This window comes from Platichthys flesus, chromosome 1 (assembly GCF_949316205.1).
Source record: "Platichthys flesus chromosome 1, fPlaFle2.1, whole genome shotgun sequence".
In the NCBI taxonomy this organism is placed as follows: Eukaryota; Metazoa; Chordata; class Actinopteri; order Pleuronectiformes; family Pleuronectidae; genus Platichthys; species Platichthys flesus.
This window is the reverse complement of record NC_084945.1, coordinates 13,148,002-13,163,324: the sequence shown is the minus strand read 5'-3', so window position 1 is coordinate 13,163,324 and position 15,323 is coordinate 13,148,002. Positions and strand designations below refer to the sequence as shown.

The window sequence follows — 15,323 nt, the reverse complement described above, 5'->3', positions numbered from 1 at the left end:
ACACAGAGTTGTAAAGCATGCAACAGCTGCAAACAGGCCGGCTTGTGACATCAGAGCTGGCCGGAAAAAAATATGCTCCATTTCCAAAACCCTGGGGGCCTCAGACAGGGGAAAGCACTGGAGAGGCAAATCATAGACAACCATTTTACTATAGTTTACTGTCACTGCACGCCACACAGCTCCCCATTACCTTTATCATGTGGGAGGAGGAGGAAGGAGGAGGGGAGAGCAAAGGAGAGGAGAAGAAAGGAGAGGCCAGATAGCATATTCCAGCGAGAGGCCGGTCTGTACAGTCCGACTGGAGCCTTTCATGTGGACCACTCATAGCTTCCTGGACTAAACACAGGCCTGTGGACTCATTGAGAACATCATTGTTATAGAAAGATGAAAGCTCCCTCTTCCCTAAGAAAACGAGGCCTTTATTACGCTTTTCCTTTCAGTGCTGTTATTATTTATCCCCCCTTTCTTCTCCGGGTCTCTTTAAAACTCATCCAAAAACACTGGCTGGACGTGCTGTTACCGCTTTATATCTGGCACCGTTTCAAGATGATGCTCTGAGGGAAATGGTCATGATAGAAGCGTTTGAAGGGGCTTTAAAACAAGTCCAGACACGCAGCAACAGTGTTGCGAGGGAAAAACACATGAAAGCAGGCAGAAATTGGCAATAATTTGGGAACTCATGCTCGCACACATCATGGCCTATTTCTCTGAATACTTTTAATAGATATGCAGGGGTTTTGCGTCATCAAACCCTGTGAATGGCGTCCCGAGCACACAGGTCAAAGCCTTGATGTTGTGGAAAAAAACAGTCAGCGTTGGTGCATTCAAGTTGGCCGCCACCCACCTGTTCACACCACCGTCTCTAAAGATAATCGAGTTGTCACAAGGTGCTTTTGTTGGATTTTGTTTGGGTGTCGAGAAATGCAGAGCAAATCCATGGGGCTGAGGTCACCCCTGTCTCAATCACGGATTTAGAGATGATGTCATCAGACAGGAAGATTGTTTCCTGCTCTGCTTCTAATTAGGGGAAGCGCTGCAAGCGAGGGGGGGGGGGACAAAACGCTCAAATGTTTCATCAATGTATTGATTTCAACACACTGCAGGGTTCAGTGTTAAGTTAAGGACTTTATTAACGCAACATTTAATGCAATTGAATCTCAGTTAAATGGTCATATTGACCAGGTATAAAAGTATGATGCAAAGTCATTTACAGTTTAATAATAAATATCAATGAGTATATATATCAGTATATATTTATATCAGTATATATACAGCTCAATATAGGTTATGCTCTGTATCCAAAGTAAATGTATACTCTGTATTGTTCATGTTTTGGATTTCAGGCTTATCAGGATTCTTGTTTTAATTCAATGCTATGCAATCCTATAATTGCTTTTCCTGTTTCTCCTCCTGTTTACTTGTTAATGTCCGTTTGTGTAACACAATAATCAGCTACTCATAATCCACAAATAAATCTTCAATCCGTGTTTTACAACTGCACAAATTCGACTTTCCTGTCTCTAAGCGAATATGACATAAGAGACAAGGGGATTTGCAATAAGTCATTCGGTGTCATCAGTTAATAGCAGTTTTATAAGCGTCTTACAGAGAATTAATTTGTGCTAATCCGTGTTAAAGTTCTTTCTCTGTCTAAGGTGATCAACATGAGTACAACGAGCAGAATGGACATAGTGCTTTTCGTACTTTTTTTCTGTTCATACTGATGAAACGCATTTACCCACAGATGTCACAAAGTTTTATAAAGACTTCCTCATATAGTGCACACAAAGAGAGTGTTGGGCTTGTTTGGATCCACTCAGAAAGAGTAAGTGAAGAAACATCATGAACTTGATTGACTGCCTCCTACTTCAGATTTAGAAACTGTCGTCCAACCAATCAGTGTCTTTGCTCTCTGTGAGAATTCCTCAGCTCTCATCGGGCAGGCCCAGCCAATTAGCTCGGCCACCCACAGAATAAAGACATTAAGCAGAAAACAGAAGATACTTGGATGTTGTGCCAATGTTTGAACTTAAATGATAAGCTTAATAATAGGCTTGCAATTATTTGTGTAAAGGGGGGGAAATATTTCAAACATATTTATTTTGAGAAATTAATGTAAAAAATGTACATTGCGCTTTATCCATCGTATCTGGTTCTGTTGTGACCATTCATTTGTTTATTTAGCATTTTTATCTTTAAATGTCATATAACAAGAGACACTGAAGTTTGCCATGTGAATGTGTTTAATTTTTAAGGATAAACGATGGGTTTAAGCTGTGGAAACCTTTTTTTTTTATTTAGCGCATTTAGCTTGTTTAAGCAGTAACATGTATTAGCAGTAAAATTCCTCTGACTGTCATTAATAAAAAGTTTATCATTATCACTTTAGGAATCTTATTTAACTGATTTGCATTTTTTCATATTTAAATTAAATGAAGCAGAGGTAAATAATGCCATCACTTACAGATTATCCTGTCCTCTATCATTATTCTGGCTCTAAAAATTGTGCACATCAAAGTCTCAAAATTAAAAAAACAAACATTATTTAACAAGTAAATACCGCTGTTGAGTTGTAGAAAATTTGAATAAAGTGGTCAATTCAAATTTTACTATATTAGGTTTAGATATTTGCAGAATTAAATCCAAACTAATTTATAAAATTGACCCATAAAACCGGTTGATTTATACCTTTAGCTGCTGATATCTGTTTAATCTATAACTCCAGGAGTTCTGTTATGCTGCAACTGATAAACACTGAAATGTGTTGTTGCTGTGATTTCCTAAAATTATATTTGTCACAAAATTTGCCGTTGCTTGTTTTAAACATTGTTGTTTGAATATATAAAGAAAAGGCATTCATATTCATGCTTTGGACAATATCTCATCTAAATCATTTCCTAGTTATAACAGTATGGCATCTGGCAGCAAAACGTTACAATTCCTGCTCATTATCATTTTACTCATGTGTATGTTGCATTCAATCAACACTCGTGCCTTCAAGCCTGCAAAAGGCTATACACACCATAATGATTGGGCACAGCAGTCTTCAAACAACAGCTATTACAAAAGTGTGTCTGACAGCTGTAAATGAATGTTCTCTACTAACTACATCCATCCACCAAGCCCAGAGAAATAAAACAAAAAAATGTAACACGCTACATTTGTTGGACATCTGCTCTAAACTGTTCACTTGGAAAACTAAAAGTCCTGAAATCTAAAAATATTGTTCTTCCTGAAACACAGCTCGCCCTGCTTAAATTCTCAGTTTCACACAAACAGATTTGTATTGTTTCGCACTTACAATAAACGTTAACAATGAAAATAAGAAGTTGAAAAGAGATGTTAAGAAATACAGGCGAGAGATAAAGGAAAGTGACGACCGGGTTGATTCAAAAAAAGAAAATATGAAGGCACAATATCACTGTTTAGAAAACAATATGATCACCTCAACCAAGGAGGTTGTTCGTTGGATTATTTGTGTTTTGTTTGTTAAAGGGATTACGCAAAAACTACATAAAGGATTTCCTCCACTTGGTGGACGGATTGGACAAAGGCAAAAAAAAAACGAGTAACATTTTTGTGTGGGTCCAGATCAGGGGGCAGATCCAGGAATTGTTCATTTGAGATTATGAAAGGGAGTTTTTTTGTTGCTGAAATTTTCACCAATTTCTCAGAGAATTTATGGATCTTGATGGAAAAATAACACACACACACACGCAGCATATTAAACATAACCTCTGACCTAAAGCTGAGTCCTGCATTTAAAGAGAACAAGAGCTTCATGTGGTTCAGTGATATGTTTTTCTGGTCAGAGCAGTCTGGCTAACATGGTCTCTAAATAACAAAGACTCTACCTTAGTGATTGCTGACAGGCCGTGTGTTCCTGAGCCTGCCAACGATCTGAAATCAGGTTTTACATTAATGCTGTAAACTCACGCAAAGCCCAACATGAATAATTTACAACAGGCCAGAATGTGAGTAATGACTTTAATCTGTGCATTATTTTTATTCTTGTTTTAACTCCTCGCTCTCCCTCCACATGAAAGAGGTCAGGCCACCGGTTCGTCTGCCTGCTCCATTATCTGCAGCCTCTAACGTCAGTGGTAAATTTCAGCAAACTAAACAAAGATAAATGGCAAGCCCAGGAACCCAGGGATGGCAGCGACTGTTCAGCATCATCCATGTCAAACCACGGGTGTCTATCTAATCAGCCATCTGATGAGGCCTTCTCTGGGGAGCTGGGGTCAGGGCACAGTCTAAACTGTTCTTCCCTGGCAGCTCAAAGAGCTAAACAATGTTATCACCTGCAAAAAACACACACGGCCAGAACCAACAACCCTGACATCTGGGAATACTAATACACATTAGTCCCATTCTGTCATGCGTCTACTGTAAAGCTAACCCACACAGAACAGTATATTTTGGATACATGCCTATTTATATTGATATAGATCACTCACCTCACCTCTTATCTTCCACCTAAAAAAACATCAAAATCTTTTCGGCTGCACATGGGCATCCCACTGAAGTCTCTACCAATTTGAGCTGGTCAGCATATACTGGGTTTGTCTGAGCTTGTTTGCTTGATTTAGATGCTTTTATATGAATGAGGCCAATATTTGAAAGACAACACAGGAATGAAACAAACTGCTAAAGGCAGCAGCTTAGAGCTGCAGAGATGGTTTCTCATCTTCAGTGGGTTTTTCAGTATGAACAACCCTTACATATCATGTACAGTATTTGTTCCAATGTTAATATCAAGTTCCTCAGCCATTAACATTGGCAGACAAAAAAAGAATAATTGTAATCAAGTTATTGATCTTAAATCGTTAAAATTACGGTTAGTAAACTAAATTTGGTTCTGATATTTGGACTATTTGCTGGTTATTGCCATTTGCTCTGCTCTGTAGTTAAACGTTTGCCCTATTAGGCTGTAACTGATTCCACTTCAATAAGAATATGATAAGCACTGATACATGTGTCATTTCTGTTTATATCAAACACTTAAAATAATCTTATCACATGATTAATTGTAGTTTTCAAAACTAAAAAACTGTGAACAATCACTTTGCTGGCTTGAGTAATGACATGCAGATCACAGTTTGGCCTCGTTATTCACCTCCACTGGCCTGTTTTAGTTGATTATACTTGTGTTTGGATTGGCTGCACCAAGAAATAATAACAGTTGACTGGGGGAACAGTGTTTTGTCTCGGGACTTGTTTAATGGAATTTAATGGAAAATATTTGTAAATGTATTAATTTCATTTAACCCCATCAGTGTAAAAGCAAATTGCATTTTGACAAACTATTAAAATCACATTTTATTATTCAGATGAGTAGACCTAAAATCAAATTTTGCCCAGGGACTTATGAAGGCCGTTATCGATCCTGGCTGTTTACACTAGGCTGCATTGACGCATTTCAGTCGCAGTCTGTTCATCAGGTCCTTTTTACTGTGAGTTCTCACTGCCATTGCTCCAAAAGAAGAAACAAAAAGGAGCTGCTCTCTTTGCACCATAAACATGAAGTCGCTCCTGTAGTACAATGATCTCTTGTCTTTGAGCTGTTAAAGACAGATGGAGAGAGAAACACACACACAGATAGAGACAGAAGATATATCTTCTGAATGTCATGCACCAGACAGCGCCGCAAGGAACATTTCTGGGTCTTCAGATTCAAAGCCTCGAGCCCACTTCCCTTCTTGCAGCTCACACAGTAAAAATCTCTCAGAAACAAGGGTGTGTGAGTGATCTGTCAAAATCAAATGTCAATCTTTTTTGTCATCCACACACAGGGTTCTCGCTTGCACAAGTCCCCGAGGGGAGCAGAGTCTCAGCCCACCACTTTCCCTCTCTCCTCCTGAAGTCACCGTCTCCAGAGCCAGGGACGAAGTGTCACATCAAGCCGCTGTGCCTCTGACAAGGGGTTCGTAGACGGGGGGCAAAGAAAACACACTATATACACAAACTGACACACCAGACACACACACACACACACAGATACACACAATGCCCTTGCAGCTTGCCAGAAATATCCTACAAGATTCAACTTTCCACCACGAGCAACAACCTCCCACCACCGCCTCCCTCTATCTTCAGTCCTCCTACCGAACAGGTGCCCACACAGCTGCCCATCAGCATCCCTCAGCATCTCGTCCTGTCTGACCAATGGCAACATGCTCTGTCCTTCACTCCCAGTACAGAGTTCATACAGTCAAGTAATGCAGGCGTACAAGCGTAGCCAAGGTTTGTATTGTAAGGTAAATAAATGGAAAAGCTTTGATGCATGAATGCTTTAAAGAGTTTCAACGTTCTACCCCTGCATTTGGCAAGCCAGAAACACTACTTACAATAATGCTACATGTAACGATGATTTATTAGGTATATGCATCACACAATTACAACCACATCTGCAGGATCCCATGTCTGCCAGCACACATCCAGCAGAGCACAGAGGATAGTATGTGTGTGGCTTAAGGAGGAGGAGGGCGTCTGTATATGAGATGAAAAAGCCTTATAAACATTTAAATGTTTGCAATCACCAGCTGGCCCGTCTAGATAGCCTTCACATCCTGGTGCACTGCAGTGTCAAGACCTAAATGCACAGAGGATGTGCTCCCGTAAATATTTTGATTCAGCTCCATCATGTCGTGTACACACACACACATACACACACACATCGCATCACATCATTGGACTCGCAACTTGCAGCTCCCATCTGATTTAAAAGTCCTACATTTATTTTTAGACTGAGCATGGAGAATACAAGCTGCAGGAAAAAAGGGATTTGAAAATGAAATAAATAAATAAGAAAATTCCCAGCAGTAGACATAATGATAGGAAGCACTGTGTTGAGTTGTTTTTTTTGCTCCAAATCAAGCAGCTATTCAGGTCTCTGGTGAGGCTCTCGTGCTTGCTTACACAGGCAAAAGCTTTCAGTGGCATCTGCAGCTGCATTCAAGCTTTACAGGTACGCTGCAGGCTCCTCACACAGCTGCCTCCGGGAAAGTGGCTCTGGCTCCAGGTGCTCCTTCGCCTCGACACCTCTCAACACCACCCTCGCTGAGAGCAACACAAACATGGGTCTGGGCTGATGACCATCCTCGGACATACAGTGATCACCCTCTACAGCTGTCACAACACACATTTCAAGTAGCCCCTAACACCATTTAATAGTTCAGGCATGGGTACCTCACCCATGAGTCCCATTAGCCTAATACCACTATCCTCGAACCTCCTAAAAGCTGCCAGACAAACTCCCACTCAACATGTTCCACATATAGCACCTATCAAAAAAACTGGGATCATGTTTTCCTTCGTCTGTCAGCAGGTTATAAGAGACCTACAGCCCTTTATTCAACACTGCCATCTTCATTCTTTCAAATGGGATCAAAGACTAACTGGGATAATTCCCCCAAGCCGCAGGCTTTATCTTCTGAGAAGTACTGAGTGACAAGAAGAAGCTGTATTTTATCCCATGCTCTCTCACTGTTTTTCCCCATCTAGCATTGTACCGCTTGATTGTACTCTTATGAGTCACAGAACCGCACCTGCGCCCATGTGTTAAGTACTGACAAATAAAAGCCCAGCGTCCATTTACACAACAAAGAGATGTAACCCGCGAAGCAGCCATTCCTTGCCTCCCCCCCTCTGCCTGACGAGACCTCAAATATATCTCTTACTTAAGAGGAAGGCAGCACACGTTCCTGCTGCTGCTGCCAGGGCCTGCTTGTCTCCCTCATGCTCTGACAAACTTCTTTTCAAATACAAATCCAGAAACAAAACACATGCCAGCCTTTTATGTTCCCCGGCCTGTTCCATATTTGATTTCAGAGAAACAGCAGCAGAGGTAACGATTATCAAAGCTCTAGAAGGGAAATCCGGTCTCAGACTCCCTCACCACAAGAAAGAGACAGAAAAACCTTTTCATTGTTTAAGGAAACAAAAGGGTGGGATTTTGGTAAACCAGTTGCTTATCATTAAAAATGAAAAAATATATATCATTGTCTGGTGCTAGTTTGAGGAATTTAAGCCAGGGCTTCATAAAACCGTTGCCAATCCGCTACGGTTTTAACAATGAACATCTGACTTAGTGATTTATGCATATTAATGAACTCCAACACCCCCTGTCTAAGCAAATGCAAGCTGAGCTCCACACTTTCCTGCATCCTAATGGTTTCTGCTCCACCGGGATCATTACCAATTGAAATTTCAGATATTCTGTGCTATTAATCTCTGTCTGTCCTCCTGTTCGGCTACGTAATGACTAATTAAACATCAAAAGAGCAGAGCTGGGGATCCGCTCTGACAGCCTCTCTTTCTCCCAGGAGAGGCTGAGAGGAGGCTAGACTGTGACAGCGCAGCACTGAAAATCAATCACCTCGAGGTACACATGTGTACTCACGCACACACTCATTCGTGCACGTGTACACACACACAACTACAGAACTGTACACTACGATGTACCTCACAGACACTGTTACATAAAATGTTATAACTACAAGCATGTTTACAACAAACATGAAAGAATTTTAAATCAACACTGGTGTCACTTTTTCAAAGATCCAAGAAAAACAACACAACCGAATTCCCTTCCAAGAGGAGTGGTTAGTGATGTCAAGAGCGATCTTTGTGTGAGAGGGGGTGAGTGTGAGGAGGAAAGATGTGTGTGTGTGTCTGCTTAAGTAAGCTCACTGTGAAATCTATTTATATGAGAGGTAGATGATCTTCCACTCACAGATGAAGGCAGGCCAGGAGGGACCTTGCGAACCTTTTTTGTTTGTAGAGGATCTGTGGAGAGATGAAAGCACAGCCACTCATTCACAGGCGAAAAGGAAGCGACTGTCAATGTGCCCTAAACAAGCCCTGATTCTGTTTCCCCCACAACACAGCAAAAAAAAAAATAAGAAACTTGGTGAATACATTATGACTCCCCCACACAAACAACTGCATATCTCCAGAAGTGTTTGCTTTAACAATAATGTTACATTTCAGCTTTTTTATTCCATTTTTAATTCATTTTAAGCAAAAAGATCTCAGCACTGAACACAATGTAAAAGGATGAAAGGAGCTGGCAGGAGGATTTTTTTGATGATTCAAATTTTCATTATTTGTTTAGCCTTAGGTCCCATTCAGAGTAGATTTATTTTTCTAGGGACGGTGAGGTGGTCTTGGCTCTGGTCAGTGATTTTAATCCTGTCTAGAAAGCACACCAGTCAAAATTACATCTGTAATTACCTACTATTTTAGCAGATTTACTCATGTAATCTAAATATGGTTTCTTCCAGAGCGACATTCTTTAATTTTTTTCTCTTCTTACTATTTCTTCATTTACTTTTTTCTTTTAAAAATTTTAATTGACTTAAGAATCATGTTTAAAAATAAAAAACCGAATCCCAAATTTTGCATTCCCATCTGAAACAATGGGTTAAGGAACATAATGCTACATTACATAAGATAACATTTTCTAAACACTTAAAGTTTACACTCATTCCTAGAGACACTGCAGAGAAAAATATAAAAATAGACAATTTTTTGTAAGATGTGTTGTCAACACTTTCATTGGAGAGGAACTGACCAATGGGTGGTGGCACTTGTAGAGATCGTCTTCTGGGATTGGCCCCAGTGAAGGAGTAGAACGGAGCAGCTGACTTCCCCGATGGAGCAACTGACCTAGGACTCGCCAACCCAACGTTCGACCTTAGAGAAGACTGCAGGAGAATAACACACACACACAAACAGCTGCTTTAAACTAAAAGAAAATAAATAATCTTATTTTTTCTTCACTTGACTATGATAAAAAAATAACACAACTAACGCCAGCTGGCAATTTTAAGCTGGTATGTCAGAACAAGTGTACTTTCTGTAAATAACAAATATCCTGATGTCCTATAAAACAGTATATGAAAATTTAACAAAAAATGATTGTTATTAATGTACAAATGTGATATGTTACATGCATGTAAATTCTGCGTCACCTTTGCCAACCTTTTTGTCCTTATATCACCAATATCTATTTGACCTCTACAACCCCAACCAACTGGGTTAAGAGGCCAATTAAGAGCTTGGTCTAATTAGAGTAATCGGCTGCAGACCCACAGAGCAGGCATCATGTGAGCGATGAGTAGTTGCTGGCTCAGAAACTCCCCCAACGTGCCCTTTTAAAACCTCAGGATTGACACAGTGACCACTGAGACCTTTCCAGTAGATGTCTGATCTTCAGTAGATGTTCACGTCAAACTTCAGAATGACTTCGACATGACATCGTTGAGTATTCTTTTGTGGAAAACAAAAAGCGACCAGTGAGCTGTCAGTGGGCAGATGGAAACTTTTTGATGAGAGAGCTCAGAGGAGAATGACCAAACAGAAAAACTGAAGTGACTTCTAACCACTATTTTTATGATGAGCAGAAAAGCATCTCAGAAAGCACAACACATTGAACCTTGAGGCAGATGAGCTACAACGGAAGAAGAACATGTCAGATTCTACATCTGTCAGCCAAGAATAGAAGTCTCAGGCTGCAGTGGACACAGGCTCAGGACCCCGGACATTTTAAGACTAGAAAGATGCAGCCTTGTCTGGTGAACCTTGATTTCTGCTGAGGCTGCAGATGTTGAATCCATGGATTCAACCTGCCTTGTGTCAACAGTCTAGGCTGGTGGTGGCGTGACGGTGTGGGGCAGACATGCTGACCATATGCATTCTCTTTAGACCACACGATACTTTCTTCTATACTTCCAACAAGATAATGCTCTATGTCACACAGCAGAATGTGCCTCTCAAACTGGTTTCTAGAACCTAACAAGTTCAGTGAACTTTAACCGCCTCCCCAATCACGAGATCTGAATCCAATACAGCACCTCTGAGATGTAGTAATGAGAGACAGGCAGCACGAAACTGCAGTGATGTGTGATGCAATCATTTCAACATGGAACAGAACCTTGTGGAATCCACACCACGAAGAATATAGTCTGTTTTGTGAATCTCTAGTAAAGTGCTCAGTGAGTGTGCACATAAAATCTAAATATACTATATACATTTTTTATTTTTTATTTTTCTGGGTCAGAGTCAACGTTTTACAAATTTAATCTTTGTAATCAAAACTGAAGCCGTGCAGCAGCACAGCATCTGTTTTTTTTATATAAGCTGTTCAGACAGGAACCAACAAGGATTCGGTAGCCAATAATGAATTAATGAAGGTGGTGGCACTTGATTCTAAAGTCTGTCATGAACGAATCAGAAAATCTTATTCCTACAGATTGAATGATTTTTTATCGATAAAACTAGTTTAAGATCTTAACATTTCAAGATTGTAAAATTTTTCATGTGATATGCAGAGTTTAGTCAGTGAGTTTGTGACAAAAAGATCTAGAAATTCTCCTCTGAAACAAAATAATTTGCAGCCATGTGAAGGCGTCTGAGCACTGACAGTCAGAACTAAGAGAATGAGAACATTTGACTTATAACCTAGAGATGCTCTTCTTGTGGACTCAGATATCACATGACACATTGGGTTATTTGTGTGTCATGATGTGCAGTGGTTGACTACACATGGCAAATTGCCAGACAGCAAGAAGATCGTAAGATGAATTGCCTTATTAAACTATGAGGCTTAACCAATTGACACACTAACTGCACCATTATATATCGGACAGAAAAGCAGGATATGAATCAATAGTGGGATTCAAAATGTGTTGTGTAACGTAATGGATACACATTTTAATTGATGTTTTTGAATTCTTTGCAGTTTTTGAGAAGTACTGAGTGACAAGTAGAAGCTGTATTTTATCCCATGAAGTTTTTAAGTCTTCCTGTTTCTGTTCTTTGACCAGAGAAAATGTTTATTGTCAGATTTCAGCAGCTGCAGGTGTGTCTGTACAGACTCTTCACAAAATGTGTTTCTTAAATGTTCTGTCTCTCTAGCATGATTATGCAGAGTCATGTAAGTGAAGACCAAATTTGTCTCACCCCAATTGCAAAAATATATTTTTTTTAGTTTTTTCAATTTTTCTGAAGATACCTTTCATTTGAGGATCTGAGTCAAACATTCAAAGAAAAAATTTACGGTAAAGCAAAGAAAAACGTTACACTGAAGTTAAAGAGTCTCATCTCTCGATCCTGGTTAAGCCTGACTGCTGTGTTTGTGGTAATTATAGTGACTGGAGCTTTTATTTAGACAGGAAAAGAGGGATTTACATTAATCCAGTCTAGATTAACTAATAATAAGGTTCCCTTTATAAAACCAATGGAAGAGCACAGGGTGTCATTTTTGCCACATTTTTAAGTTGGTCAAAGCTGGAATAAATCTTTCATATCCAAGAATCAAATATCAAAGATAAATTAATGTTTTTCCTTCTAGCTGTCAGGAACAAAAGATTAATGGTGGAGGGGGGTTTACAAGTATGAGAAATAAAAACTAGCTCCCTAATATCCTCATCTCACTATTCCTAAATGTACAGATGTTACAGCTACTCTATTGTTTCGAAGATGTAGTTTGACTTGTTTATAAGAGAACAATGTTTGTTCAGTGGAGGTTGTTATATGATATCATATCGTGTATATAGCCATCATTTGATAAAACCATTGGAGCAAACAGGAACAACAATAAAACCTAAGAAACTCACCTGGGAGCCAGATGCTCCAGGTTCCCTCCCAAAGCCAAGAGATGAAGCCCTCTCGGATTTACCTGTAAAACACATATTGATTATTACCAGACAATAGAATACATTTGGTATCCTGACTGTGTTGATTTAGTTCACACAAGTTAAGATTCTGTTGTTTTTAACATTGTGCAGTGAGGGTAACTTCACATGGAGGCTTTCAAGAACAGACAGCTACATTGCAGACGTGTTGAACAGCTACATTGGGGCCACTAAAGCTGTGAATCGCTGTAATTCCAAGCAGTCAATGAAAGTTTAAGGAGTATAGTTTCCACAAACATGTATCAGCTAATCCCGTGAATTAATTAAATATTTACAATCTCAAACGCACATCTTTAACACCAAGTCTGCTACTATGTTGATGTCTAAACAGGGACATATTAAGAAAAACTGAAAGCTTGAAAAGTGGAGATTGACAAGTATTATAAATGGATATGATATGATGTAACATACATACACAGCGCACTAATATCTTCACATATTGCAAATATTACACATGATTTCTACTCAAGGACAATGACGGGAGTGCTTTTGCTGTAGAGCAATAAAATATAACAATATTAGAATTGACAAGATGTAAACAGAACAGTCATGTTTGTTTGATTATACTTTTGATATAATCTGGTGCAGAATGGAAGCAAAGAGGGATAAAGGGGAAAGATCATTGGACGGAGGAATCAACAGACTACATTGACATTATTGGATATAAATGTTCTGTATTTGGACTCTCACTCCCCAAGTAATTATACCTATAAAAAAATACATTATTTGATATACCGTATTTTGCTGCCGTTGCTACATTAGCTTCCATCAATACAAATCATATAAATGTGACACCCTCGGGTTCTGTTATAATGAACTATATATAGCCTATCAAATATAAGCTATATGAACTATTTGACAGACTCACAGTAGTTTAGACCAGGCAGACCTTCAGTTGTATACATTTTAGCAGAATGGTTCCTTTAGTTTGATGACTTAAGTGGTGCGTGTGCAACAGATTTTTTATTATGCAAAGTTAGTTTTCAGTGAGTTAATTACTGACAGAGTGATAATCGTGTCTTTTTGTCATTGTCACATCAAGTGTGCAACTCTCAAAGAAAAAGCCACGAGCACCCTTCAGGGGAAAAATAAGACCTCTGGCACGCATGAATCATACACATCACAATATCCAGACTCAGCACTTTTACTCCCCTGGAAAAACAAACAAACAAACAAATGAGAGCTCCAAGGGGAGAATGATGAATAACTTTAACGGCATCGTACATTATTTTTGTCAGACCTCCAAATATTAAAAGCACAGACACACGCGTTGGAACTAAATTCTGTTTACTCTGGGGAAAAGGTAAATATTTTTTTGTGACTTTAAAACTTGCATAGCCGAGATCTTTTGGAACACAATGATGACTGATCTGTGCTCTGCTTTCACGAGCGCAGGTGAACAGAGGCACATCTAAGAGAATCCACTTGTGCTTATCTGAGCGTTCCTGCAGGAGACAGTTGTTCTGCATCTGTGCCGACTCTCTCCAGGGACTTAAAGAAGCTGAGAACATCACGCAAGATGGTTTAACTGGCAAAGCTGCTTCTCATCTAACAATAATGTGATACCGTTCTGAGCCGACTCTCTTACAAAAGGAAATAGGATTAAGTTGTCGACTACCACCGACGTTCAGCATCACGGCGGGATGATCAAGAAGACAGGGAATTTTAATTTCTATATTTTCCGTCTAACATCTTATGGTGGTTTGGTTAAATTCATTTTCATTCCCCCAAGAAAAGTCCTCTGAGTGAAAGGTGCGGTCAAGTGCTAAAGTTAAATATTTAGTGGCAGCATGTGTTTTGTCAAACACACTGCGTCTGATGTGAATAATTAATGCTCATTGCTTGAGTTTCAGGCCTCTAAGGGACACACAGATGCAGCCTCACAGCTCCTTTGAGTGTTTATGCGGGGAGTACTTGTTACTGTGGGAAAACTCTGGTTTGATATGATCAGATTCTTTGGCATCATCTTAAACCAGGAGGTGGGCCTTGTTTCAGACAAGGCACAGTAAATGGAGTTTAAAAACTGTTACACTTGTAATTTCATGGTTATCATACAGACATCACGTAGAACTGAGTCTAGACAACATTTGCATCCAGGAAGTAGCGAGTTACATCGGTGGGAGCACTGGGCATGGCAGGGCGTCCCTGCCTCCCTCGCTCCCGCCCCCATTCAGACCTTACTCCACCTCCCATGACCTGAATCAGCCAGCAAGAGAAGGATGCAGTACAGAGCTCAGGGGACAGGCCACGTGGCAGCGTTGGGGATTAACATGTACAGAGGTCATGGATGAACAGGTCTCTGAGTTCATTCAGACTGTGCTGCTAAAGATGCAGCAGCTCCAACCACTTCATCTCATCCTCTCTGTCCTCGAAGGTGCTTCAGTGGTGATACATTAGTTTGACGCCTTGATTAGGAACTATGCCTTTCTGCTCTCCTCCATCTTCCTCAGTATTAAAAAAGATATTAAATAAACTCAGAAGTCCACAACTACGGGCTCAAAATGTTCAAATGTCCATTGGTTATTCACACTGTATATTGACAGGTTAAATCCCATTGTAGCCTCTTAAGCCTCGCAAAAAGCAGAGCGAAGCTCCTGGATACGAACAATTTACAGATGTAAA

General features: G+C 39.8%; 1 protein-coding gene across 3 annotated transcripts in view; it reads right to left on the bottom strand.

Annotated features, from left to right (window-relative positions):
* Positions 1-15,323, bottom strand: part of tcf12 (transcription factor 12) — a 68,512-nt gene that overhangs the window by 23,257 nt on the left and 29,932 nt on the right. For 2 of the 3 annotated variants that reach the window (XM_062385353.1, XM_062385360.1), the window contains exons 6-8: positions 12,624-12,685; positions 9,578-9,710; positions 8,738-8,790 (exon numbers count right to left, since the gene is read on the bottom strand). In XM_062385353.1, coding sequence (XP_062241337.1) covers positions 8,738-8,790; positions 9,578-9,710; positions 12,624-12,685 — 248 coding nt within the window. Of the gene's footprint in view, positions 1-8,694; positions 8,791-9,577; positions 9,711-12,623; positions 12,686-15,323 lie in introns of those variants that run through there. The other variant, XM_062385377.1, reaches the window with a different exon arrangement.